We start from the raw sequence: 24,609 nt of genomic DNA on the forward strand, positions 1-24,609 counted from the left end.
GCCATTTAAATGTCAGTTTACAAGCAGATGTTGAGAACCAGCCTTTGTGTCATTAATTAAATCGTGGAGATGCAAAGTTTGAGGTCTAACACTGCTTTGGGCTAATTACAAGAGCAGCAGAGTCCGGCAGACCTCGATGCACCAGGGCAGTCAGGGTTAAGTGGCACAGGCAAAGGAGTGTGTACCTGAGGTCTCTGCAACCACTGCCTCGGTTAATGGATTGTAGCAGCCAAAGAAAGCTGTTGGTGTTGTCTAGTGACAATTATAAGCTTGTAGACAATTTAAGGTTTTGTGAGATGGTTGGCAGTAGCCAGGATAGAGATAAAACACTGGATCATAAAAGAAGACAGATTTAAGTGGTCAGGTGCAGGAAAAAAACAACAAACCAAACAAACCCACAACCAAAAAAACCCACACAAAAACCTATTCAATACAAAAACAAGGAAAATCTGGAAGGGTGGAGAAGGAAACCCTCTCTACTCTACTAGACATAAGCATGTATTTAAAATCCTTCCCAATAAAGTTCATAATGAATTTAATTCAGTCCCCCATGGCCCAGAGGAATGTTCTGAGTAATAAAAAAGTATTGCTAAGGGACAGATGACTGCCAAACTCCTATTCTCTGCCAGCAATGCATATTTATATTATTGGCACTTAAACGCTAGGTTTATTTTACTGCATAACTGATCCTTTGTCACATATTAAGAATTAATACTCTGAGATTGACTTTTGGGAAGTTAAAATAATGATTCCTAAATTTAAAGCATTGTTAACTTTGCGTGCTTTATTTTTAGAGGTTTGGGGTGGGTTTTTACGATTAAAATAGCACTTGAATGTGGTCATTCTTATTTTGGGTAAACTATTTTATGGTTGGTTTATGGTTTAGCTCTTGAAAATGGTTTTAGTCAAGGGTCTTTTCATGTCTTTTTGTTTGTTTGTTTGTTACCTTGAAGCACCTACAACAATGTTAAATGAATTGTAAGCTCCCACCCTTACTTAAAGGTTGAGATGTACTCAGAGTCAATAGATAACACAAGGGCTCCTGGCTTCTGTTGGCATTGTCTAATGCACTTCTGATGATTAAACTGGAATGATTCAAATGTGTGTTGGAAATTTCGAGCACCAGTAATGGAGGCTGCAGAACCACAGCGTTACTTTGTTTATAAACATCATTATTCCGTGGGAGATAAATCTCTGCTTTCATCAAGTGTGGCACTTCAGTGCAGTAGCCAGGAAAATGGGGGGTAAAAAAACCCAGAGCTACTATTTTTTTCCCTTTAATACAGAGTGGAAGGCAAAGTTGGGTATGAGATGAAATGTGAAGAATAATTCCTAGCAGGTGGCAGGCTCAAGTGAGAATGCATCAGTACTGGTGTAAGATACAGTCTGGTTTGCATTCAAGCTGATTAAGACTGTTTAAGCAACTTTGGCACGTTACAGTACAACACAAACTCCTGGAGCCTCTGCTCAAGTTCAGGTTGATGGCAGCAGCACTGAACATAGAGCCTTCCTGAGGTGCTCTTCTGATGTGCTTCAGTTTACTCCACACTGCCATGTCAAGTGTGAACAGTGGAGAAAATACTGTGAGTCAGTCAGCGTGTTTATTTACATGGTGCACCTCCTTTGAGTCAACAAGCATGTTTGCAGAGTGTAAAACTGAACAATTAGTCATCCCTGGAAAACAACAGTTTTGCAGACACCTCCTCCCATCCCCTAAAAACCTCACCACACTGTGCAAGGGCACAAGCAGCTAATTTTTCACTTGCTGTACATCCTACCAAATATTCAGTTTTTCAGAACAAAAGCATCTGAAGAACATAACTTGGCATCTTAAGCACTTGGCAGTTTGAATTAAAAAGAAAGGTCAATGGCAAAGAATTCAGATACAAGCAAAAAATCAGACATCTCAGAGCACTGTGGTTGAGCTTTAAAATGAATGCACGTATTGTTTGCTCACAGTTTTTTCACAGCAGCATTCATAATTTAGGAAACTATTAATCAGCATGATGAAGTAACCTGTTTCTAACCAAGAACAACAACAACAACAAAAAACGACACATTACAGCTTATTTTCTTTTCCCTTGAAAGAGATCATCTGGTAAAATTTGACAAGAAGTCTGCAGACATGGGTTTGTGAATTTTGCATTTAAGTTGCACCAGAGAAAAAGCCCCATGGGAGTAGCAGAATCCTTCTGCTGCCTTTTTATAAGGCCCATCACAAGTCATTGCTCAGGGGGCATTATTTTCTGTTGGTCTGCGCCAGGACTGCTACCCCATATTTGTTATGCTGACAGCAGGGAAAAAGCACTGAAGGCTACAAAATTTGCAGGACTAACACAAAATTCAGATCAACCTTTGACAGAGACACAACAGGTACTGAAAAGTGAGGCAAGGCAGCAGGGGAAGAGCAAGCAAAGGGGCAAGGAGGGAAATGTGTGGAAATGAAGGTAAAGAGACAGTGGCTGAGGAGAGCTCTTATAGGCAAAGAACAGAAAAAGGCAAAGGTAACACATTTACCACTGGCCTGCCAACAACAGCCCTTTGGGGCTCTTAATCCAGTGCTGTAGCTTAAGATGCACTCCTTCCCCATCCCACCAAAGTTATTTTACCGTTAGGTGATTACGGAAGCAAGGGATCAAAAGGAAAACTTTTATTGGGTAGCTCATTCAGCTAGATAATAAATTTGTTGAAGTAATTTGTTGGAATAAATTTTCTTTCATCAGCAAACTTCTATTTTTTTTTTTATTTTTTAAAGGCATTTGATACCTTTTCTTTGCTTGGGAATGGCGGTGGAGAGAACTTGGGGCATACCCTTATGAAGCTCTGGCAGTTGCAAAGTTGTGAAAAATCTTTCTTCTCTTTTCTGCCTCCCTTCCCTGCTACATTCATGTCTTCCCACTAGAGAAATATCATTTTCCTGGCTTCAAAAGTCAGTGTGTGCTATTTCAGAACAGCTTTCCTACAGCGACCTGTTCAGAGGGGCCAATCTGACTCAGTCTAGACGGGTAAGAATTAAAATGCTTCTGTGCTGCTGTTGAGAGCAGAGAGGTCAGACACTGGATGAGATTAGCAATGTAACACAAATCTGTGCAAGTGAGAACTATCCCATCAGGACACTCCCTGATGTTCTGTGAGCCTGCAGCAGGGAAGAAGCCAGCCTGCACCTTCTGCTCCCTCCAAGTGTTCCTGTAAGGCACGTTTCCTGCAAAGAGAAAAACAAAGTGGGGACAGTAAACTGGTGGCTGCATTGTGTGCCAGCCACCCCGGCAGTGGGGGTGGAGCGAGAGGGATTATTTTGGGTACCTGGTATCTCCTGCAAGATGTCAGGATTTCCAGTGCTGACACACACCAACAGTGAGGATCCAGGTGCCTCGTTCCCTGCTCCATCTCCTGCCTGGGAACAGCCAGCTCAAGTCACTGGTATGTTTCTGCAGGGCTGCTGCTCTGACGATGGCACCACCACTTGCACCCTACTGAACACCACTCCACACAGGCAGAACTTTCAGACACCCAGCACTTCAGTCACCCTCTTTTTAATGCCATTAGTGATGCAGCAACATGTATTTATATTTACATATAAATACGAAATGGTCCAATACCACATTTTTAAGCATAATTTATAATCTGAAACTGCTTACACTTTCATGACTAGGTTTGGGTTTTTCTCATTTACATTCATCATTTAATTCCACTGGAATTTGATTTTTAAGAAAGCCCAACATATCTTAATTACCATAAAAAGATCCATACACATTTTACTTAAAAATAGCTTCTGTAAGAGGAAATCTACCAAAAATAACACGAAATATATTATTATGCATACATTTTCTTTTTTGTAAAGTACAAACAAGAATCTGATCTCTTCTGGGTATTGCCTGATCTAATATGGCTATAAGTTCTATTTATTTTGTTTGTTTTTCAAAGTAAAGGGAAAGACATAAGAAATGTAAGAGCAAAAACCAAAATAAAAATGCATTCTTTTCAAAGATACAGATGATCAGAGAAAGAACACTTTGAAAACTAATAAATGACAACAGGTACAAAGAAACACTACCCAAGCACTATGTGGCCTTTTGTCAGATCAGGTGCTGCAATGACCTTGTAACAGTTATTAAAAATAACAAACAAAAAAGTGCTACTGGCAGAAAAAGCTGTCAAGCAAAACACTGAAAAATTGGTACTATTTCCTAACAAGTAAGTGCAGGACTGATAGAATTTTATGTGTTTTCCCCCACGACTGCACACCTCTTTCTTCCTCTTTCTGCTTGCAGGGCTGATCATTGCCACTCTGGCCATATGCTGGATGCCAAACCAGGTGAGAAGGATCATGGCAGCTGCTAAACCGAAGCAGGACTGGACTGTCCCCTACTTCAGAGCGTACATCACCCTCCTTCCCTTCGCAGACATCTTCTTCTACCTCAGCTCGGCGGTGAACCCCCTGCTGTACAACATCTCCTCGCAGCAGTTCCGCAGCGTGTTCCTGCAGATCCTGCGCTGCCGCCTGACCATCCAACACACCAACAGGGAGAAGTTCCTCAGAGCCAACCAGAGCTCCACCGCGCGGAGCAGCCGCTCCCTGCGCCCGCTGCTCTTCATGTCGTCGAGGCGCAGTTCTTCCACGAAGGGCAACACCAAAGTTTTCCTAAGCACCTTCCAGAAGGAGCCCACGCCTGACTGCAGTCCACAGAAGCCGGGTCCTGAATCACCAGAGCCCAGCCTGGAAGTAGTGTCCCTCGAGACGAGCTCAGAGCATGGTCCAGACGCACAGAACGGCCTTTGTGATCATCAAGTATGACTTCATAAGGCAAAGTTAATGATCAGCAATGAACTTAAAAAAACCATGGAAATTAAAATGACCCAGGAAAGTGACTACATCTCAAAAGGAATAACACAGATGGATTTGTTTCCAGTTACGCAAAAAGAGCAGGAGTTCTGTATTCTGCTGGGATTTTTAAGTGCACACTGGAAATTAAATCTGCTAACTGAACTCATTAGCTGCCAAAAATATCAGCCCCTCTCTCCACACAACCGCTGAACTTCCCTCGCTGTTGACAGGCATTTGGAAACAAACAGAAAATAATTGCAGTGTCTTTGAAGAAGGCAGGAGACAGAACAAATTGTGTCAGGGCAAAAAAAAAAAAACAACAAACAACCAAACTTGCTTGAGGTTTAGCAATACAAAAACAACAGAGTAAATTTAAGAAGCAGAACAGTGTTTATCACTTGTGCCCTCGGCACCACGCCGGAATTCCCCCTCTTCTTCGGCCGGGGTCCATTGCAGAGCGGGGTATTGCAGCAGCTGATGCAAACAGAGTTCACCTTCCCTGGAGAACAGAAGGACTGGTACCCAGCAGAGGCGATCAGACACGCGGCTGAAGACGCGCAGGACTTGCGGTACATGATTCCTGTGACACATAACAAAGGTTACTTAGTTTGATGTGAACATAGTTTTGCTTTACAACAGGGTTCATGCTTGAAAACTGTTGGAAAACCAGTTTACATTCCCAAAGCCGTGCTGGTGATTAAGGCAGACACCTCAGTGGTGACATGACCAACACTGCACTGCACTGCAGGAGCAGCACAGTCACTCTGCTTTGGATTTCTCTAGTTTGATTCTGGTTGGAATAAAAAATAGTACAGACCTGATTTACATAATGTATATCAAATGATGCATTTTATAACTGGAATTTTTCATCTTTCAGAATAAACTGTTTGAATAACTATAACTGAAATGCAATTACTGAGAAAATTAGTTTTGTTTCTATTGCTGAACAAGTCTGAGTTAAGGTGTCTAAGTAATTACAGCTTTCTATGCTGTTAATTTGTCTTTTGAGTGTTTTTTTTTCCCCTCTTCTTGTTCCTTCGCCACACACAGACAAGTAACCAAGAGTAAAAGGAGAATGAATATCAGCAAAACTTTCATCCTCCCCCCTTCCCCTTTTAATTTTTTTTTTTAAAGAAAAACTATAAGTACTCTTCCAGGTAATCTCAGTTCTTGCTTGTCTTTGAAGTTTAATAACCTCAACAACAAAAATTTCCATTTCTATAGAAACGTCTTGTCTGAGTTGAAAGTCTTCCCTTTTTAAATGTTATTTAAATTAATTTTAATTAATAATCTAATTCATAATTTCTCAAGATGTTTTTAAGTGAAAAAAATACATTCTAATCCATATAACCATGTTATTTTTACATGGTTTTTAAAGACTTTAAAATACACAGTTGTATTTTTTCAAGCTGCAGTGGAAAATGGTTATGGCAGTTCCACCACTCATTCCTCTAAAATTCTCCTGCAACTGATACAGTAGAAATTGTGTCTTAGAAAAACAGACATAGAACAGAAATAGATAATGGAGGTTTGCTCATATTGCCTTGCAGTTACAAGAAGAGGTAAATATTTCCAAGAATAGGAATCAGTGTTCCTTTGGAATATGGGCTTCTCAAAAAGTTGGATGGGTCTTTCTCATTTGTTTGTTTGGGTTTTTTTTTGTTGGTAGTGGTGGTGGGGTTTTGTTGGTTTTGTTTTTTTTTTTTGGTTGGTTGGTTGGGGTTTTTTTGTTTGGTTGGTTTTTTTCCTCCTGAAGAGCATGGGAACAGGATTCTCTTGGAAAATGGTGCTTCTGCATCCTGTAGCACGGTCCCAGAAAGTTTTTAAATACACAATGATGGAGACTTTTTTTTTGGAGGGACTGAAGCAAGAATATGACTTGTAGGTACTGAACATGCAGTACCTGCAGGTACTTGTTCAGTCCCCAGGGACTTTGGAAACAAACACTACAGCACCTACATGGATCCAGGAGATACCTCTGTGGTAGCAGTGGGCACTGCACTACTGAGGGCTGGATGTACAACACTGTTTGTTTGGGCTCTGCTCAGAAAGAAGGATTTCCTGTCTTCAGAGACTTTTAATTAAAGCAATTCTTTTATACTGTCACAACACTGCTGCCATCCCAACAATGCAGGGATTTCCTTGTTCTGTGTTCTCCCTCTGCAAATCTCAACCCTGAAATGTGTTTTGAGGCTATCTATCTCGTTAAACTTATGAAGAGAAGCCCTCAAGTGAGTGTTAAATCTTCCTCTGTCTCCAGTGAGCTTCAATCAATCAACACAGCAGGTAGAGCCTTTTCTCAAGAAGGAAGAGGAGCTACAGGCTGTTCTCGCTGTAACAGCAAAGGCACACAGATCAAGCAGCACAATCTTTATTACTACAGTTTGCAAAAAGAAGTGAGCTCTGTCTCTGTTGACAAACCACTGTTGTCAAGAATCCTCAAGTGCCGCCACTGGTTGGCTTTACAGTACACAATGCCCTGGTGCTTTGTCCGTGTTCCTCCTGCAGTATTCCCAGAGTCAAGGGACATATGACCCTTCCCATGGCTGCAATTAACTATCTTCCTTCCCTCTTGAGAACGGAATCCTGTATTCAATGAAACTAGGCAGAGTGATTGTCCTCTGTTCCCTAATCCCACATCTCTCCATCACATATTATTTCTCTGTAACTGCAGCAACCCATCATTCCTCAGTCTTCCATATCAACAGCGGTGAATTCGACTTTCCCCTCAAAGACCAAGCCTCCAAAAAGCTTTTGACACTGGCACATTTCCTATTCCTGTCATTTTATAGATCACTCTATCCCAGTAATTTCCTTTTCACAGGTTTCCTGCAAAGTCCTGTTCACAATTTGAACCAGTGAGTGATTTATTAGTTTGGGTTCCTGAAATATCACACTTTGCACTTTTCCCATAGATTAGGAGATTAGAATTGTTCGGTGCTGTGAACAATTAGATGATGCTCTCTGAGGCATGGTTTTCACCAGGCAACTCCAGGAAACCTCTACTGCAAAAAAATCAAAGTAGTACATCTTAACTCCATGTGTTTACAACAGCTCTGTTCCCCAGAATAAATTCCACAGAACAATCCTGAGCATCTTTTGAAGTCAAAACATAGTATTCCTGTACAGACTGAAATTTTACTCCTCAAAGTTTCATGAAGAGATGAACCACATTCACATCCAAACAGAGAGATTAATCTAACTAATAGCAAAAAAATTGTAATGCTTCTCCTGTGGCTTTTCTGTAAATATGTCTTACAACAGGAAATTTGAGTCCCAAATGACTGTCTATCCCCATTCCCAGCTCTAATTTGAATTGTAACAGGATTTTTTACTTAAATAAAAAATTCAGCATTTCTATCAGGTTTTCAATAGCTCCTTGGCTAATGACATGCCCTTCACATCCAAGATTCTTTTCTTTAAGTACTAATAGATTCTTTTGATCTTACAAATCAGCTGCTATCACACTTAGTGCTTTTTTTAAGGAGCATCAGGTATGAAACAAACTTGATCAGCATAGAAAGGCTCTGCCGTTTCTCTTGTTCTGCAGTTCCCTTACAGCAAGTTACAAATGCAAACCAGGCACAGAGGTTGATGGAAAAAAGACATAAATGTTAGCACTACAGCAGTGACATTTTTAAAACAATTGAGTTGTGAACTTCACTTATTCTTAAACCTTGTTCCTATCATATACAGATTCCAGATTATTTGTGGTAGGATATAAATTAGTGTAACTGATTTCCCTGGTTTGATGGCAGGGACACCGTCTCCTTGCTCCAGCAAACATGTTAATGGACTCCAGTAACTGCACCCCTTGAGTTCAGACAGGACAGCAGCATCCTTTCTGGATTACATCTAGAGATCTCTCCTCAAACTCCTCCTTTGCAGTGCCTTATTGTACTGCTGAGCCATTCCAAAACAATTCCCGAGATCTTCCTGAATCATTTTGCCACCAGCAGGCTGAACTGCAGACAGTTCTTCAAAGTGGTTATCTGCCTCGTAAGACTCATACCACATACCTGCTAATTACCAGGTATCCTTGCCTGAACAATCAGCGTGATACATTCATTAACATATCACCCAGAAAAATAATTGCAAATCCTTCTGGAAGCTCTTCTACCTCAGATTGTTCTGAGTCGCTGGCTAAGCAAGGAGAGGACATGTTTTACACTCTGCATTTGCCAGGATGGGGTCATTCCCAGCTACTTACCTTCAACAACTGACACCAGTGCACAATTAGTATATTTACTACTACTCAATTAGTATATTTACTGCCCAATCTCTTGATGGATAAGCCCTGAGTAATTTGTCCCTTTTCAAAGGGATTTCAAAGGATTCAGCAGCCCCCCAACAGCATTGTGGTTATGCATATGTGTAGGCACTATAATGATATTTTACCGTGAAGTACCCACTACTGACAAATTGATTTTCCTCCATTTTCGCTTCAAGGTTTGTGGAGATGGCCAAGGATGTAGTTCAAGTACAAGTACTTTTAAGAAGAGAGAGGAGTACACAGAACTAGAATGGCTGTTTGATAACACGCTAATATTCTACACCCTCTCCTGTCACCAGTATCTACTACAACTACATTTGTTTTCAAGGCTTTTTTTAAAGCAGTTTTGGGCTTAAATTTGACACTGAGAATTTATTCCTCGACTAAGCAACTTGCTTATTGTTACATCTCTCTCTGCCCCACAAGTGATCGTATATTTAGACAGTGTCAAGGCCCAAACTACTATTTCTGCCTTATTCCAGTGAAGTGACGGATGTAAATCTTAAGGCTTTTCTATAGTTCCTGCTTGCAATATTGATTTTCTCACCTAGATCCAGTCTAGTCCTGTGTGTCTGCATCTTGGCACTGTTTTGGCCATATGCAAATGCATTCTGTCTTGATAGCAACAAACAATTCAAGCTACAATTTATTCAAATCCAAAAGTGAGTGTTCTTCCATCTACCATGTCTGCAGAGCCCATTACATTTCTCTGGAATAACAGCTTAACTTGTTACTAGGACAACCACAAAAGGTGACATCACACCTACTTCTTACATTGTGTGTATGCAGAAGGCACCAGAAGATCCAAGTTTTTTCTCCTACTGGTTGAAAAGGATCTTTATTAGGCACCTCTGATTCTTCTGTTCTAGTGGGTACAGACAAAAAAAAGAGGCGGTGTAAGCATGACTCTCCAACTTTTAAGAGCCAACCATAATCCAAGCAGTATGCAAGTTCAGTTCGTACCTGTACTCCCAAGACTGTCCCTCAGCAAAATGCAGAGGGTCTCTGAAGCCAAAATAGGCTACTAGGATGTCACCTTCGAGACCAGTGACCTGATTTCTAACAAAACAGTCACCTTCCCATTCCCATGACCCCACTGCTCTGAAGCTGCTTTCTGCAATGGCACAGCTCAGCAGGAAATTGCAGCTCTCTGCTTCACCCCAGATCAGTCTAAACTCTTCTCCCTAAGCTTGACTCGGTCAAGTAGACAATGTCTTTTGTCCAACACAAACTTTTCCAAATGTGACTACCCACCCCAAGCCAAATGCTCTCTCTCTGCCTGGTGGGCTATGACTGACACTCCTCATTTTTAAAGAAAGCTTTTTCCACACCATTGTGTACATATCCATCTTCAAAGGCACACATAAGGTAAGTCTGCAACTCATTCCACAAACAGTGAAATTCCTGCACATACTCTGAGTAGACCTGCAACATCTAATCTTTTGGAGCATAATAAGTAGTCTATGACCAACTAGGGCCCAGCAATGAGGCCTCCTTGAACAGTCAAAAACCATCTTTTGAAGACTGGACCACGTGCTGGAGGCAAACACAGATCTGTAACTTCAGGCACGTAGAAAAGTTCTGTATCTTAAGATAAGTTACTGAGAAATCTAACAAGGCAGACAAGACAAGTTTGAGGCGTGCTTTTAGAACTTTGGCAGAATTTCCACTCAGCTCTTTAGATTTGGTGTTTACACCTTGCCCGTTTCCTCCAAGCAAACAGTGGAAAACTGGCCCACAGTGGACAATTCATATTGTAGCACACACAAGCCATGTTAGCATATTTTCATGACTTGTATGTGACCTGTTTTGGATATCCTCTTAATGTTGTTTCTCATAAACACAAGTCAAGGACCATGCTTATGAACAAATATTCTCTTTATTTTAATATCCTGAATGGTTCCAATCATCTTATATCACTGAAACCTTCAATTTTCTGATTTGGTGAATCTGCAAGTTTTCCTTCTTATTGTGCATAGACAATGTCTGCTCTGCATATCCATGTTTGCTTTGTGATTTAGTAATATATCTCATCCTTTTATTTTTTTGCCCTAAACTGTCACTTTTTTACCCTGCACTCAAGGGAAATTCATCATCCAGTAGGAGTTACAAAAGCTCTTTTGTGACGTCTGCCAAAAACTAAAATGAGAACTTACACTACTGCAAGAACAACATGTAAACATCCCTTTCAAAGGAACATAATATAAATGTGACTGTTTCTGGACTTCTGTATCAGTAATGCTTAAAATTGGGTTCAGACAAATAGGTTTGTAAATTATTTTTTCGTTTCCATATTAGTTTTATGCCCATCATACAGACTCCAAAGTTCCTATCATGATTTGCAGTTTTCTAGAGAAAGTGCTTATAAGTATTTTATTTAATACAGTCCTAAATATCTTAGAAGGTGACTGAATGTTGAAAAGCAATCAATCATTTTTTTGACATTCTGCTTCCCCAAACAATTGCCATTTTAGTTAGATGACATTTTTATTGGTGTAAAAGATAAATTAAGATTCCTCAACACATAGCCTTTCATCTATGACTGTAAATGCATTGTTAAAAAAACCCCAAAACAAACAGTTTGAGTGTAAAGTATAACCATATCCAACCGTGTCCTCTGTGTTTCATTTTACAATAACTTTTCCTATCCTTGTAAACTCCAGAGAAAAAGTTGAGGAGAGAAGGGGTTTAAATAATTTGCACCTTGCCAGAAATTTTATGAAATTTACTAATTGCCTTATAAACAGTTAATACTAGCTAATTAAATACTATAACCTACCACAGTGTTTTCCAGATGAGAAAAAAAAAAAAAGGCACTGAAATTATGTGACTTGAAATCTATTGCAAAGCTACGTCAAGCACTTCCTGATTTTTAATCTTGTGTTTTAGGACTGCAGCTATTTCATCCTGATCCTCCTTTGATGCATTCAGTAGACAAGATAAAAGCATATTCACGTCATTAGGCTCTTGCAGAGTATTCTGTAAAAGAAAAATAAAACAAAACAGAAAAAAAAAAAAACACATCCCACCAAACTCTACCTGGTTGAATTAGCATATTCTCATCATAATTTCCTATGAAAACTTAATATCATCACAAATCCTCCATACTTTTGGCACTTTTAAAAAGCTGCACTCCTTTTTCAGAAACTAGCAGGAAGCTTTTGAAAATGACAGGCTGGCCTTTTAACTCTCTTTCTGACACTCATGACACCTTGCAGAAATTAAATCAGCTCAGAAGAAAACTGGACAACTGTTGACGGACAGAGGACAAGGGTTTAGATTACCATGATATCTCTTTGTAAGTCATGCTTTCTAATTCTGGTACTGGAAATATGACATAAAACAGCGTTGTTAATAACAGAAATCAGCACAAAGTAGTCTTTATAACTGCTTGCAGCATCACAAAGCTGAAGCAAAGCATTAAAATGCTTAAAAATGCATAGGCTGAGAAAGTAAAGTACAGCAGCTAAGGGTGGTACGTTCAAACGTTTTTTAAAGCCATGGGAGGCTGCAAACAAGAGGTCAAAGTTCAACTTTCACCTGCATATCAAATTCCTTTGTTTCCTACTGCCCTGATTAATTTATCTGCTCACTAATGTGGACTTGCAGTCAAGCACTAAAATGTACAATCTTCCCAACAAATATGGCTCACAGCCTTGCATCATCTCCTCTTTCCTGATACAAAGGTATCAAGACCAAAATGTCCTTGGGCATGAAGATCCAAATATACTTGATCTTCTAGAGAGAAAGGTGAACTTAGACTCAATTTTCAGAATCCCATATGAGCATTTTTCTTGGCAATCCTTGTGTGCTGAAATGAAGCAATAGCCCTTATGTCTTTACAAATGTTAAAATGCTATACCCTTGCAATAAGTCCCATAAATAATTTTACACATGAATAGTCTTGCTGCATCCTTAATTAGGGTCCCTACCAATTTCAGTGGAACGCCTCAAATGTTGACACTTGCATGCCAGGACTTTGGAAATTCATTCCCCTTTTATATAATTAGCTATTTTCGTGCTTACAGTTTTACAGCCTGTTCAACTTAAGAGTAGGATTTGCCTGGGTTTTATATCACTTTTTCCACTTTTTAAAAACTTATCGGCAATTTGGCAAAACCAGGTTTATCAAGTTTTCCAAAAAATTATCCAGACTACAAAGGAAAAACAGACATAAAGCCACTCTAGATTAATTAAAACTCTCTTGCCAATGTTTTGATAAGGTCACTGGGAGCTAAGACAAGTGATAGGGTCAGGCCACAGGAAGGTTTGGAAAAACAGAGTGCATGTAAAATGCAATAGGAGATCTTAAAGAGGTTTAAGAGACACACAGCTATGGGCACTGTATAATCACAAAATTCATTTGTATACCTTTTGTACAAGCCTGAGGAATAAAATAATATAAAAAGCTATTGTCCATGTCCTGTGAAAAAATGAGATTCACTGGACCAGATACCACATCTTCCTTAAAATAATACAGACTCCATCACTTCTGCACTTGGATTTTTGTCATGACTTTCAAGTCATAAAACTGCTTGAACTTAACTCCAGTGTCACTTTTCTGTACTGAAAGGAAGCCAGAACAGCAACCTACTACCTACTGTCCATAATTCCTCCTTAGCTGACACACTTAGGTCAGCTCGTTCCGTAAGTGGCTGCAAGTTTTCTGAGCAACCCAAAGATTTGAAGAAATGTGAAGAAATTTACAATAAGCAAATGGCTTTGACATCTGAAAAAAAGTCTTTCTGAATGGTAATAGATCCACAGCTCCAAGTTTTCAGCATACAGTGCGAATTAACCACATAAGTAGTAGTCTTTTATTTGGTATCAAAAGCAAACTGCTTGTTTCCAACATTGGTTACTATGTCTTCATTTCACTGGGAACCTGGTAACACAAGACGTGAAGTTATAGGTATACCAATCGTCCCATGCAACATTTTTATTTATTTATTTTTAAATTGTCAGTAAAGATTTATTTTATTATGCTTTACTTTGAATAAAAACAAATAATTCAAAAGTTCTTTTATGTTAATACACTTTGAACAACAGAGAGTGTAGAAGAAAACAGAAAAAATCCAGCAGCAGCTCAGTGGATGTTTCTTACTGTTTCTAAATGGATACAGGGGATGCAGCTACTACCTATAAAACTTTAATGCCTTCAGAGTTTCTGAAGACATTAAACTTTGTTCGCTGTTTTAATCACTTTGTCAATGAAAGTACACCAGAGCACAATTTCCCCTTGACACCAGTATGCAATTAGTACTAGTACTAATGGATGCTATACATGAAAAGAAAAAAGTATGTGCTATACAGAAAAAAGTATGTGCTTCTGTAATCCTTGGCAGCCACACACAAAGCAACTCAATCACAGCAGCAACACAGAGCAACAAAACTGAGCATTAATCACAGGTAGGAGAATTACCACAGGCCAACTCATTACTCAGCATAGACACTGATAAAACAAACAACTGGAAAGCAAATACTCAAAAGAGTTCAAAGAAATAGATAAAATAAAATTATGATTCAATCCTGAGGTGATGATCTTGCTCGTGCACTACTTTTGAGCAGTTGCTTTAATTACACTGCAGGATTACATCCTATGGAAATATATTAAAAGGACCGTTGTACATCAAACAAATAAGAAAAGTTTCTTGTTGCAGATTAATAGAAATAATGAGGTTGTTTCCAAATTTGCTTGCAAAGGAAAATTCCTGACATTTTAAAGTATCAGTCTTGCTACCATGTTTGGTTTTTTTTTTTCTTAATCTTGCAAAAGTAGAAGTTAGTAAAAGTACGTTCACAACTACATTAGGACACAAGGTTCCTAAACATTAGAACAAAATTGTTCAAAACATGCATATGGGCAGCTTTACTTACAGAGAATTCCAAGAAATTTAGACTGGCTACCTCTCTGGGCTTATTGTCTCATCCTTCCTGCTTTATTTCTCTCTAATGCATTCACACTACAAGTTGCATTTTGCCTTAAGTAGGTTTTAGATCAGCCTTTAAACTCTGATAGCTCTTGCCCTCAGTAAAAGGCAAATGGTATTGATAATTAACATTATCAATACATTTTCTGTGATATATGTATAAAAGCATATACTTGTTATATACTCATCCACACATCACCAAGATGTTTCATCTGATCCCAATATACTGTGGGATTTATTTGTTCCTATATATATTCTAAAAGTGAAGGAACACCGACACTTCTGAGTTAAAAATCCATAGGAAGGAGAGAGGCAAGTGGGAGCAGGACATCCATCATGGATATTTCCACAAAATATCTGCAAATGGAATTATTGTAAGAAATTTGATCCTTTGTCAAACATTTTATCTACACAGTTTTCAAACACCTGCTTATTCACTCGAAGAGTGCACTTGAAACTTATCCGTTACATTAATTTCTGTGATATAAAGAAATTACATGGTACCATTTTGAGAGCCACTTTCCATTCTCATCATTCCTCCCTCTGAAGGAAAGATTTTTTGGAAGATTTAATTAAAAAATTAGTTTGTAAGATTCTGTATCATGGGCAAAATACTCTCTTGTCCTGGATCTTCCACTGGAACAGTACATTGACATAAACATAAAACTTGTTCTAGCAAAATTTTTAAATACAACTCAGCTTTAAGTGAGAAAATTTTATCATTTATTTGACAAAGTCTCTAACTCTGTGCGCTGGGACAGATCCCCAAAGGGCAACTGAAACACAGACTGCCACAGCAAAGTGCATGTCTGCAAGGGAGGCGGAATTATAGCATTCCACATAACCACTTAATCTGATACATGCTTGTGTACTGCTCCATTCTCAATTCACTTTAAGCTGCGCAACGAAGCAAATTCCTACCAGATACTACAAACAGCTGAGATAACATGCCTGATGATCTAATCCAAAATATGAGTTACTAACACCTGCATTCTTAGCTGCTCACATCAGAGGCTGCCACAGTAACAGCCACTGTTTAAGCTCTGGCTTGGGAACATGCCTATGCTGCTCTTATTTCTCACCTGGAGCTGTATCTCCAGAAACTGAGATAATGTTCTGAGAGAACACAGAGACATTTAAAGCACTAACCCTAACTTTAGAGCAACTGAAGGGGAATGTTTTAACTATGATCAGGCATAAGCAACTTTTTGCAACATAAATGGGAAAAGCTGCACAGAGTTGTAGTTCACCACCACATTCCTTTTACTACAGGGAGTTTAATACAGAAATGAAGCTGAACCACTGAGCTGCCATGGCACAACTCCATGAACACCAACAAATGCATAGGAAAATAGTAAAATAGTCATTGGCCACACACTGGGGACTGTATGACACACCACAGAATGTAAGCCAGCAACCCCCTCCATAGCAAAACACACACACAGATTAATGCATACTGCACAGGAAGGGTGGCTACATGAATTCACACCATGCACTTCATCTCAAAATACTGCATTTAACCTTTAAATGAGGTTTGAGAGAACTTACAACACTTTGCTCATGGACACAACTATATTTTATTAAGGACAAAAATGGGTTAAACTACAAAAATTACACTGCTTTGACTGTATCTAATCAAGAGGAAAAACTCTAATTATGAGATTGTGCTGTCAAATAAATGCAAATTCACATCTTTCATATTCTGGGTTAAAAACTCAAACTCAAGTCTATTCTAAATTAAAATCAATATTTGAAACATTTCAGTTTCAAGTAATAGGCAACAACCAAAAGAATCAAGTTATGAAATATACTGGTAGGAGTAGAATAAATTATTAAATAAAACTTGTGAAAGTAAGGCATTTATATTGCACACATTTAAATATCAATTAGGAAAAAAACCAATAAAGGATGATGAACTGAATCATCTCTGTTTTACAACCAATCCTCTCTAAAATTGACTGCGGATAACAGAGAAACTAAGCTTGCAATGTAAATTTCATTCAGATTGAAATAGGTTAAAAATTTAAATTCATTAACCAGCTGAAATTTACAACCTCTAAGCTTAAAATTAATAAGAACCGCATTTATAGAAGTAAATGAAATAGAATAGTGGCACCTGCTATGCACAGCATGCTAGTTACCTCCTAAAGGAAAAATCCAAGGATCTGCTCAGAGAAAACATAGAATTGCACAGAAAAAACAAAACCAAAAAACCATGAAGTTTAAGAACTCCATATTCCTGTATTATAAACTATTTCTTCATAGGAGTAATGGCAAATTACACACCAATGTGTGTCTAAAATAGATTAAAACTGTTCCAATTTGTATTTTCAGTGTACCACAGTCCCACTGGCCGGACTGCAGCCTTGCCTGCCAGGCTGAGGAGAGATGCATGACCACCTATCCCACCCTACTCATGCAGCACACAAGTGGCTGTGAGTGCACATGTGCAAGCTGACTTATCCAGAGGACTTGAACTTCAGTCTGCAAGGGGTTTACTCAGCTGAAAACACCTTTCTAACGCTCACCTGAAAGGAATATTACAGATATGTTTCTGGAGGTCGATAAAGGCTGAGGTTGTATTGAAATAAAAACATGAAGGAATCAGGCAAGGTATTAAAAAAACGCAAACAATAAACATCTGTTAAGAATTAAATGAGGACTGACTTTTTTGTCTATGTCTGCCTACCACATCTACAGCCCTCCAAATCACCACAATATCCATTCCAACCTATTGAAAGTACTACAGAAGCTGTGGGGTGGAGATAGAGCCTTCAAACAGCCATTTAGAGATACTCAGACTTTAAAAGGACCTTGCAAGCCGTAACTATCTCACATCCCCACCATCCTTTCCAAGTGAACTTGAAATATAATACCCCAGAAAAATACAGCTTGAAAGAGACTAATCTTTCTTTAAACAGACAGCTTTCTTTCTCTACGCTGGAGAGGTTCTAAGTATTTCACAGCAATAGTCACTGTGGATGGTGTTATCCAGGATGAAACGTGTCAGCTACTTTTGATGGGTAACAACAATTGTTATTATTTATCTAGGATTCATTACATGCCAATCGTGCATAAAACGTGAAACTAGCTGACTGATGAACACTTGGAACATACTGCTGAGTAGTTTGCTGATTCCAAGAACCATTGTTACTGTTCAAGACGGATGGCTGCACACATTTGTAGGTGGAGAGGCATCCTGCTGTTCCTGAAGGACTTGCTGAGAAAGGACGGGCTATGGCTTGATCTACATTAACAGTGTAAGAGTCTTTTACATCAGAGAACTCCACGCTCTAAAGCGCTGCCCTCAGCTGCAAGATGTGCAGTCCCAGAGAGCAGCTTCCCTTTAAATCAGGGTTCTGAAGTCCCAACCTGCCCCCTAAACTACTGCTTGGTGCAGAGGTCCTGTCCAGGCTGAGACTCCCCAGTGAGTTACTGTTGGATGCCCATTCTAATGCCCAGTGTCCTCACAGCTCCCTGCAGTCAGAGCAGGAGGGCTGCAAGAGCTCCAGCTCCCAACAAACACAATTCCTTGCCATTCCCTAATAAAGTTCTTGCCTTCTACTCGTGTAGAAACCTAGAACAACACTGTAGTCTAATACCTGACAGTTCTCTCTAAATCTCAAATGTCTTTCACGATGCTGAATGAAACCCAGCCACTCGTACCACAGCTCAAAAGACAATAGAGGCAAGATGCAGAATCACAACTAGTTTCCTTCTGAACACATTTATCTCCAAATATGAGAACTTTATAATATTAATTACAGTAAGGGGAAAAGAAAAAAACCCACAAACTTTAGAAAATTAATACAGAAATCCATTTGAGTCCTTCCTCTGACCCCCTTCTCTTCCCTCCATAAACTTCCCCAAGTTACTGGGTATTTTTTAATCCCTCTTTACATTTTGTTTGATGGTTTCTTTAATGGATGAAAGAAAAGATGACTATACTTTCTCTCCCTTAAGATGAACCTTCAGAGTATATAAATTGCTTGAGTAAATAAAAGAAAGGAGGGAATTACTAATTTAATGCTTTTCCATCTCTTGGGGGAAAAGCCCATGTAATTAACTGTAATGAGATTAAACTAACTTGTTGTTATTAATTTCCCAGTGCTGAAAACTAAATCTGAGACCCATAAGACTGTGTATTAACCATCTTTATCAACATTTGGCTTGCATCCTTCAGTTTTTACACCAGTTTTGAAAGAAAATGATTCACTTCATTGAGTTGCAAAGTCACTCTGAAGTATTAGAAATTGAATCCGGTCCCTTTAGGCGGGAATACCAGATTCATCCGTAACTGAAGACTGTGAATGGGTGGAGCCAAGAGCAACAAATGCTATCCAACCCAAATAAACAGAATAATAATTATTAAATTCTTACCAAAACTTTTTTCCATTACTTCTTTCTGACACATGTCTTGAACATTCACTGTACAATTCACAATGAACTCTGGAGAAGAGCAGTCATTATTTAGCTGGAACTCCTCACACTGGTAACACTGTATTTGCAAAGCCAAACCTGGAATAGATAAAATTTTGTTCAAAACCATAGAATGCTTTGGGTTGCAAAGATCATGTCTTTCCAACCCCCTGCCACGCGTTGCTCAAAGCCCCAGCCAACCTGGCATGAATAGTAGTAATAATGTTAAAATTAAAATTCAAAAAAAAAAGGAACCAACCACAAAACCAAACCAAACAACCAACACGTGCCAGAAATCTTCCTTATCTTTCGCTCTTCGCGTTTTGCTGTTTCTAACTACTCCACAGCTCAGAGAAAGTATCCCTTTGACAAAAATAAAGGAAAACAAGCGTGCCGCCCGCTCAGCTGAGAGCCCAAGCGCTACGGGCTCAGCACCTGGTGTGATGATGCTCCCTCCGTTCCGCGGGGCGGCCGCTCCGGCTCTGGGGACGCTGCCACCAGGAGGCGACGGGGACGGACACGGACAGGGACACCGGTACCGACACCGGCCCGCAGCCGCTGCCCATCGCCCACCAGCTCGCCTCGGGGATGCCCTGCAGCTCAGCGGGCTGAAAACTCCCCGAGCCCCGGAGAGAGCAACCCGGCTAAGAGATACGCTTCGGCTCTTATCTGTGCCGGCGGGTTTGCTTAGCTACTAATTACAAATGATTTAATTACTATTTTGCCGCGCACAATTACGGCGGCGGAGCATCCTTCCACCTCCCCTCCTTTATCATGCAAAGCGAGACGCTCCGTGCGGCTCGCCAAGCAGCCGCCTCTCCCGGCGTTCCGCCAGAGGTCCCCGCACCCCTCGCCCCGCAGCGGGGACGCGCAGAACCCCGTGGGTGCCCTCCGGCGGCGGGACTGAGCCCGCTGGCCGCCGAACCCCTGCCCAGAGAGAGGCGTGCGCGGAGCCCGCTGTCAGCAGGCGGCATCCTCGGCGCCCCGCACCGTGAGCTGCCTGCCGAGCATCGCCTCGCCCCGCGGGTCCCCCAGCGCTGGGGACACCGGGCGGGCGAAGAGGGGCTCTCCGGGCCGCGGGCAGGACGGCGCCAGCTCCGTCGAGGGGCTGCGAGGGGACGAAACCTCCCCGCGGCCGCTGCGGACAGCGACGGGCAGCCCGGGCTGCCCGCCCGCGCCGGCGGGGGAGCGGCGCGGAGCTCCTTACCTGGAGCCAGGCACAATCCCCAGAAAGTTGCAGCGAGGAGGAAGAGCCGCATCCTCCCGGAGCCGCGGCCGCCGGGCTGGCGTGCAGTCGCGAAGGGGCATCAGAAGCAGGGAAGCAGCGCAGGCACCGCGCACTTGTGCCGCTTCCCCACCGCCTCCGCTGCGGGAGCGGCGCCCCGGGAGCAGGCGGCGGAGCCCGCCCGGCTCCCGCCCTGCCCAGCCCCGCTCCGCGCTCCAGCCTCGCCGGAGTTGAGCGCTGAGACTGGAAGAAACTGTAGGAGAAAGCGAGAGCTGGGGGGCGGCTCCCCCCCCTCCCGCCCCCAGCACCATGTGATGCCGGCGGAGCGGGGCGGGGATCCCCGCCAGCCGCCCCGCACCTCCCTGGGCGCACTCCGGGAACAGGCAGAGTTCGGAGAGGGAGGAGAGCCCCTCGCTCCTGCCCCCGCACCGCCAGCTCGGCGCTGCGGGGGACCCCGCAGCCCTCCGCTCTCCGGGGCAGCTTGTTCGCATCCCCCGCTCTTCCCTCCGCTCCGGGAGCGGGGCACAGACCCCGCGCGGTGGCTCCTCTCGCCCCGGTCCCCTCCGTGTCCCCGCCCGCCCGAAGCCCACAGGTGGCAGCCGGAGCGCTGAGGGGACGGGCCCCGCTGCGAGGCGTCGCTCATCTCCCGCAAACGCCTCGCAGAACCCGCGGCCCCACCGCTTCCTCCCCCCGGCCCCCTGGAAGGGAATTCAAGCACGACAAAATGCGGGAGAGGGGCGCGGCAGCCGCGTACATGCCGGTGCGGAGGGCAGTCCCCCGGCTCCTCCACGGACACGCGGCGGGATGGGGGCTCGGTGGGTCTGGAGGCGGGGGGAGCTGATGGTGTGCTGGGATGAGGTAGTCGGAGGCGGTAGGATCCACTGACGGGTCGAGATGGGGCGGGCTGGGGAAGTGGGAGATGATGGCGGGGCGGGATGGGGTGGGCTGAGGCGGTGGGAACGGCGAGGAGCCGTCGGAGTGCCGGGCAGAGCCCGCCCCGGGGGCGGGAAGGGCGAGGGAAGCGGCAGGGGCAGCCCAGGGTGCTGCGATCGTCGATGCTCAGACGGTCTTTTCCGCCCTGTTCCGACCCAGCCCGAGAGGGTGGTTCGTCTCCTCCCCGGATAACCACGTAATTTCTCCGTGATCGTTTCACAGCTTTACTGCGATGAAGAGTCTGAATTAAGTTTAAATCGCTGTTTAAAATCCCCGTGTCACGAATTCCCCCAAACGCCCGAATCCCGCCTGCCCCGGAGCGGGGGCGGCTCGGCGGGTACCCCCTTGACCACCCCCTGGGCTGGCTACGCTGATTCCCACCCTGAGCCCACCCTCACGTTCGGGGTGTCACACCAACCCCTTCCCAAAACACCTCTGCAGGCTCACGTACGCAAGAAAAGTTTTATTTACGAAAGATGTTTCAATGAAAATTTCTTAAAAGTCGAAAAAGACGATGCGAGTTTACGGCGGAAATGACTTAAAATATAACAAATTGCACAAAATATTAACACTGATCATACAATATTTCAAAGATTAACAGGCATGTGCTAAAGAAACTGTAGAGTCTAGAAATACCCCAAATATATCTAGTTTACAATTGCTGTACAAAAAGCAGTTATAAATACTTCACAGCTAGAAAAAAATACACAGAACCTTTGAAATAGACTTTCCCTTACGTATAAACAACCTTTGTAGAAAAAACAAAAAACACCCAAAACAGGCCCTGCTCCTAGATATGTTTGAACTAGTACTGGTTAGCACCAACATATTATTGCAGTGTGTCACAAACGGGAGTTGTTTCGGTTTTTAAAAAATAATTTTAGTATTTAGAATTTAATTAAGACCAAACAGGGACTACAAAAGATAACACGGTATGGTACATTCATAATTTGATGGCAAATGAGTACAGAGGAGGTGGAAGTTGAAAAACTAAGTTGCAGTCAGAAGCACAGGGCGGTTTGTGTAGTTCTCATTCCTACAAGACTCCCGTTTGTGTCAGCAGTGAATTGCTTTGACCCTGATCTTTCAAACAGTTATGTGCATGATTGATGAAGCCAATGCCAGCAGTATCAAGACTTTTAATCTATTCATTTTCTTGCCATGTCAAAAGTCAAACCCCTTTTGAAATGAGACACCTGTTGTGAAGTTGTAATAACTGAAATGCATGTCTCTGTAGAACACCTGTATGGAATTGCACTACAAGTAAAAAAATAAAACGTTTTGTAAAACGGAGTCCATGAAAGTTTATTACAGACCGTCTGGCAGGCTCAGGTTTATGGCAATGCAGTGTTTCTACATACAGTCTTAAGACTAGAACAATTATAAATCTTTTTAAAAAATCTACTAACTTTTCTTGTTAATATTAACACCAATTTCTTTAAGTTAGTAATCTGCTATTACAGGAGCATAGCACCAATTTAATATTTATTGCTGTCGTGTATCCCTACAAATATATTTTTCCCAAGGTATTTACAACTGTACAAATATTCACAAAAGTGCAAAATTAAGACTTTATTCTGTGTAAGCGCTCGCTGTGTTCAGCGTTGAGTCCCACGCACCACCACACCGCCTCCCTGCCTTATTGCTGTGTGGTGGGAAGTCAGAACACCCTGCCGTGAGTGCCGTGATCCAGAGGGGGAATTTTCAACAACTGTCCCTTTTTCCCCCCATCACTCCTCGCTCGCCTTCAGCTCTGTTATGTGCCGCGGTCACAGCCCATTTGGGAAGTGTCTCTACACGTCGTTGGAGCCTTGGCTGGCGCAAGAGGAGAAGCTATCGTACAGGGAATCACTCAAGGATTCCAAATTGTCCACTTCGTGCTGACCCGAGCTATTTAAAGAAGCTTCTTCTTTCTTGCTGTTTTCTTCCCTTTGTCCTTCAACCTTGTTCAGACAGTTCTTCTCTCTTTCTAATAAAAGCACGTTATTGCTGTTAAATTTATTGAGAGACTCCAGGGAGATTTTAGATACTCTATTCTGGGAATCTTCTTTTGTTTCTTCAGTTTGCTTCAATTTCTGTAATAAGTGAGGGAAATATTAGAAACATATTTCTTATAAAAATAAAGTTATCCTATTGTACACCATTAATTACCATCTTTCCAAAGTTCACAGGGTGGAAGGAAATTGACTGTTAGACACTTAAATAACTGTTATGATTAAATAGAACATTAGTGTCCATTTTAGGTTAAATCAGAACTTTAATGATTCTGCTGAGACAAATAGGACTCCATTTACGTAACAGTTAAGTGCTATTAATGTCATAAGTGGCAGATCCTGGCTATGCATGTGTTAAAATTCTCTAGCATCCTCACAGTAATTTACATTTTCTTCTGTACAAATACTTTGGGGGGGGGTATGTTTAAACAAATATTTGTTTAACTAGAGTTTGAAAAAAAAAAAGGTGCAGAGGAGAAAACAACATTTTCCATAAATCAAGGATGCAAATGAAACTTGCTAGGGAATAACCTCACATTTTGCATGTGCAAGGCTATTGATTTTCACAGACCCAAACCCTCTCTAATAGACAAGAAAGCAGCAAGACAGGAAATTATACTGAGCTGGGCCGATCCCCACAGACCAGAATCAATCAGATATTGGCCAGGCCTGCTTGGTGAAGTGGTGCAATTCTGTGGGAACACCGGACAATGTATTAGCACATTATATTAAAAACGCACAGTAGGATTGTACCAGCGCAATTTTATCCCTTTGTTAGCTATTGGTATTTGCAATCAGAGCTCTGACCAAGGAATCATTAGGGAGCTGCGTAGGGAGCGGCTCAATAAAAATGACCTGCTATTCATATACAGGGTGTTTCAAAATCTGAGTAACTAACTCCTCTTACAGATAATATTACCACAGAAATATGGGATAGCATTCAACATTTTACAATCAACATTCAATAACCTCTTGGACAGATAAGATTCAAGGGTTCTGAGATAAGCCAT

General features: G+C 41.7%; 3 protein-coding genes across 11 annotated transcripts in view; 1 reads left to right on the top strand and 2 right to left on the bottom strand.

Moving 5' to 3' along the window:
- Positions 1 to 4,795, top strand: part of GPR39 (G protein-coupled receptor 39) — a 78,594-nt gene extending 73,799 nt beyond the window's left edge. The window contains exon 2 of the mRNA XM_050340010.1: positions 4,272 to 4,795. Coding sequence (XP_050195967.1) covers positions 4,272 to 4,795 — 524 coding nt within the window. The remainder of the gene's footprint in view (positions 1 to 4,271) is intronic.
- LYPD1 (LY6/PLAUR domain containing 1) lies at positions 1,583 to 20,874 on the bottom strand. 2 transcript variants are annotated; one of them, XR_007632066.1, is made up of 4 exons: positions 20,655 to 20,874; positions 19,409 to 19,546; positions 3,304 to 5,405; positions 1,583 to 3,202 (listed from the first exon to the last, which is right to left on the bottom strand). XR_007632066.1 is itself a non-coding variant. In XM_050340011.1 (3 exons), exons 1-3 carry the CDS (start codon positions 20,704 to 20,706, stop codon positions 5,170 to 5,172), a joined length of 426 nt encoding a protein of 141 aa, XP_050195968.1. In that variant the 5' UTR covers positions 20,707 to 20,874; the 3' UTR covers positions 1,583 to 5,169. The 2 variants fall into 2 exon arrangements, 1 of the variants encoding a protein (XP_050195968.1); XM_050340011.1 differs by having other exon boundaries at positions 1,583 to 5,405.
- Positions 20,875 to 22,056: 1,182 nt separating this feature from the next.
- The window catches only part of NCKAP5 (NCK associated protein 5), a 396,774-nt gene continuing 394,221 nt past the window's right edge, over positions 22,057 to 24,609 (bottom strand). For all 8 annotated transcript variants that reach the window (XM_050339951.1, XM_050339949.1, XM_050339948.1 and 5 more), the window contains one exon: positions 22,057 to 23,680. In XM_050339951.1, the coding sequence (XP_050195908.1) occupies positions 23,399 to 23,680 (282 nt within the window). In that variant the 3' untranslated portion in view covers positions 22,057 to 23,398. The remainder of the gene's footprint in view (positions 23,681 to 24,609) is intronic.

The sequence above is a fragment of the Myiozetetes cayanensis genome, unplaced genomic scaffold (genome assembly GCF_022539395.1).
Source record: "Myiozetetes cayanensis isolate MyiCay16 unplaced genomic scaffold, myiCay2020 scf9, whole genome shotgun sequence".
Taxonomy (NCBI): Eukaryota; Metazoa; Chordata; class Aves; order Passeriformes; family Tyrannidae; genus Myiozetetes; species Myiozetetes cayanensis.

Bases quoted from the DNA above. Each gene is read 5' to 3' on its own strand.
- LYPD1 (XM_050340011.1), bottom strand. From the start codon at position 20,706: ATGCGGCTCTTCCTCCTCGCTGCAACTTTCTGGGGATTGTGCCTGGCT. The intron at 19,547-20,654 runs GTAAGGAGCTCC...TATCTATTCCAG, and splicing joins GGGATTGTGCCTGGCTCCAG to GTTTGGCTTTGCAAATACAG. The intron at 5,406-19,408 runs GTAAGAATTTAA...TATGTGTCACAG, and splicing joins AGTAATGGAAAAAAGTTTTG to GAATCATGTACCGCAAGTCC.